Source organism: Notolabrus celidotus, chromosome 10 (assembly GCF_009762535.1).
Source record: "Notolabrus celidotus isolate fNotCel1 chromosome 10, fNotCel1.pri, whole genome shotgun sequence".
In the NCBI taxonomy this organism is placed as follows: domain Eukaryota; kingdom Metazoa; phylum Chordata; class Actinopteri; order Labriformes; family Labridae; genus Notolabrus; species Notolabrus celidotus.
This window is the reverse complement of record NC_048281.1, coordinates 32,803,029-32,806,471: the sequence shown is the minus strand read 5'-3', so window position 1 is coordinate 32,806,471 and position 3,443 is coordinate 32,803,029. Positions and strand designations below refer to the sequence as shown.

Here is a 3,443-nt window from a genome sequence, read left to right as displayed (position 1 = left end):
GAAATAAAATATAAATACCCTAACTACACAATAAAAACTTGTAAATAAGTGAATAATAATAATAATAACAATAATAATAATAACAATAATGATAGTAATAAATTACAAATAAAACAATCAACATCAAACAATTTAAATAACCACACAGTTTGCTCACAAAAGGGGGGACGCCGCCGCCCCATTGCTTTACATTTGAATCAATGTGAGCTTTTCCATTTGAAGAGTTAATAGTAATAACTAGTTTTAATACAATTATATTTAAGGTATTTTTTCCCTCTTTTGTGGCGCCCCCTAGAGGCCACGGCGCCCTTAGCATTTGCCTATATTGCCTAATCGAAGAGCCGGCCCTGGTCCCGAGGGTGTAGAGCTGGTCCAGTGTTCCACGGCCAGGACGAAAACCGCATTGTTCCTCCTGTATCCTAATTTGTTCCCATTTATTTATTATCATTTCTACTTTATTGTATTATTTATTTATGTATTTTCTATTACTATCATTATTATTAGTTTTTTTGGAGTTGTTGAATGGCCTTGTAATGGGTGGACGGTGGGAAAGTGAGTTGACTTTCAGATGTGACAACTGATGTGTATTCTATATTTTGTATACCTTATGTTGTATATCACACTGTCAGTCTAAAATGTTCTTAATCTTCTATCAATAAAGTTGAAAAAAAAAAAGGATCAGTTAGAGTCTTAATGTTCATCCCTTTTTCCCACAATCCTCTCATCCTGCTCTGTTTGTATATGAAACATCAAACAACTCAAGTATCAGACAATTGAATCAAGAAATAAACACCATCAGTGAAATGCTTCTGCTTTAATATCTTGTTTTTGATCATGATTATTAATGTCAGGATTGATGAGAAAATCCAGCGGGTCGGTACCTCCTACGATGGATCCTAAGTAGGTCATTACTGGAGCTACTGGGGCTCGAGCCGGATAGAAAAACCTTCCGAGCATTGTGTGCATGATACAGAAATTCATCCTATGTAGTGTTATGTTCACTTACTTCACGTAGGCTTAGTTATACGGGGCATGGAGGACAATATTTTAAAGCAAACTCAACAATGGAACAATGTCATTGTCTCTGTATTTCAAGACCTAAAGATGCTTCGAGTTTCAGTTGCTGCCCTTAGGATATGGTCCAGACTGGAGCTCTCATACTTAATACAATGCAGTTGTTCACAAATAGCAAGGTGCTTGACCTTCTTTTGGACCAATCCCAGAGGACACACTTGGCTATAAAGACCCCTGATTACAGCCTCAAGACTTCAAACAAACTGAGAAGATCTACCAAACCTCAGCAGCACATACAGCGTGAGCAGAGTCCTTTTTACAGAGAGAGTCAAACATTCGAGGCAAAGCTGAAGAAATACAATGAAGATCGTTTTATTTTTACAATCCATGATATTATGTATAATATCCACAAGATGTAGTCAACTAACAGTTGGCGACTGTGGCACAGAGGCCAGGCGTCCACAGGTCAGTGACATCTCTGTGAGCTGTGGCACCTCATCCATTGGTTTGGCGATTCAGATCTGCCCGGTCATCTACACCGGCTACAATGACACCCTGCTGATCCTGAACCACATGGTGGAACCGGCCTGTAGAGCAACCCTCGATGATTCTGTGACTCCACCTGTGGCTCGCTTTAACTTCCCTCTGAACATGACCCATGCCTGTGGGAGCATTTTCAGGACCACCAGCGCTGCAGGGACGGGGGTATTCTCTGACTTTTCAAACATCCAGACGGTCAACATCAGCGGGGTCGTTCGGTCCGTCGATCCTACAACAGGCACCATCACTTACAATGCTGAGCTGAAGTACTATTACTCCTGTGCCTACCCCTTAGAGTACCTGGTCAACAACACCCAGATTGATGTGTCAGCCTCCTCTATTGCTATCAAGGACAACAATGGGAGTTTCATCAGCACCTTGAGCATGGAGCTCTTCAAAGACTCCAACTTTACCCGACCACTGGCCATACCAGATCTGGGGATTGAGCTGAGGACCAGCATTTATGTCGAGGTAAAGGCCACTAACTTGACAGGGCAGTACAATGTGCTGCTGGACCGGTGTTATGCCTCCATCTCCCCACTGCCTTCCAACTCCAGCTTCTTCAACCTCTTCGTCCCGTGCTCAAAGGATCAGTTCACCAACATGATCGAAAACGGAGACAGCCAGAGCGCCCGCTTCCGCTTCCCGGCTTTCCGCTTCATCGAGCAGGAGAACGAGACCGTGTCCACTTACTACCTCCACTGCATCACCCGGCTGTGTGAAATCAGCACCTGCAGCGCCTTCAAGCAGTGCAACAACCGAAGGAAGAGGAGCACACTGGACACATCTGAATCCGGCATCAGTCAGACTTACACCATCAGCTCCTCTGAGATCGTCACCAAAGCCGACACCAGCGAATCTAAAGAGAAGCCCATCTACGCTGAGGAAGAGGACGACTCTGCTGTCGGGCTCGGTGTGGCTGTTGGTGTCCTCGCCTTCGCTTGCATTATTGCCCTCGGTGTTTCAGCCATGTTTTACAAAAGGCTCAGGAACTAAGGAGGCATTCATGTGCTAAACACACGTACCTGCCTCAGGCCTCGGGCCAAATCCTTTGAGGTGTACTGTATCTGCTCATTGATTTAACTTTTCTGGTAGAGGACAGGGGTCAGCTCATCACTGCGGGGAGATCTTTGTGTGTCTGTAACTGTAGCCCTAACTGTGCATCACTCCTGGAGAGATAGTTGGGAGAATGGTGCATCTCTTGTGGATTCAGTAGATCTTTTTGTTAGCGTTTTAAGTTACTTCTTTCCAAAACGAGCAAAGGAAAGCTGTAAGTGTTAATGCATGTCCCCACTTTTAAGCTTTGACGAAAAAATATAGTTAAGAAATGGTAACTGGAGGGGAAAATATCCAAAAAATGACAGAGCTCTCAGACTTTATATGTGGAATGACAGGTGTGTGGGGTGACTTGAAAGTGAAGCCAGAGTACCTTTCAAAGTATTAACTCTAATTTATTGAGTGCTGTTGAGCAAATAAAGCTACTAAACTGATGATGTAACATTGCCTATATAAGGAATCTGTTTGTTTGTCTTCATTCACTACAGTTGATTTCATGTCCCATGCAAGTCCATAAAGCACCTTGGGCCCCACCACCTTGATGCATATCTCCTTCAATGGACAAAATACACAAGTGTGGAAACTACTCCTTCATCATGATGTTGAACCATCTTAAGAAGTGTCTACAGAACAAACCTTCCCTTGTCTGTTAACCATTCTATTTGTTTCAGTTTCTCTGAATTCATGTCAAACAATCAAAGTGAAAAAAAATAAAAAAATAAAGGGATCAAATCCAAGAGTCTGTGTTTCGTTTTATTGATGTGTTGCATGCAAATAACTGTCAAGAGTGTGGATTGGGTATAAGAAGTGGGTGTAGCCATTATGAAGGTGCA

At 42.8% G+C, this 3,443-nt stretch overlaps 1 protein-coding gene across 1 annotated transcript; it reads left to right on the top strand.

Moving 5' to 3' along the window:
* Positions 1-1,401: 1,401 nt before the first annotated feature.
* LOC117820334 (zona pellucida-like domain-containing protein 1) lies at positions 1,402-2,550 on the top strand. The gene has a single exon (XM_034694063.1). It carries the CDS (start codon positions 1,402-1,404, stop codon positions 2,548-2,550), a length of 1,149 nt encoding a protein of 382 aa, XP_034549954.1.
* Positions 2,551-3,443: the final 893 nt, after the last annotated feature.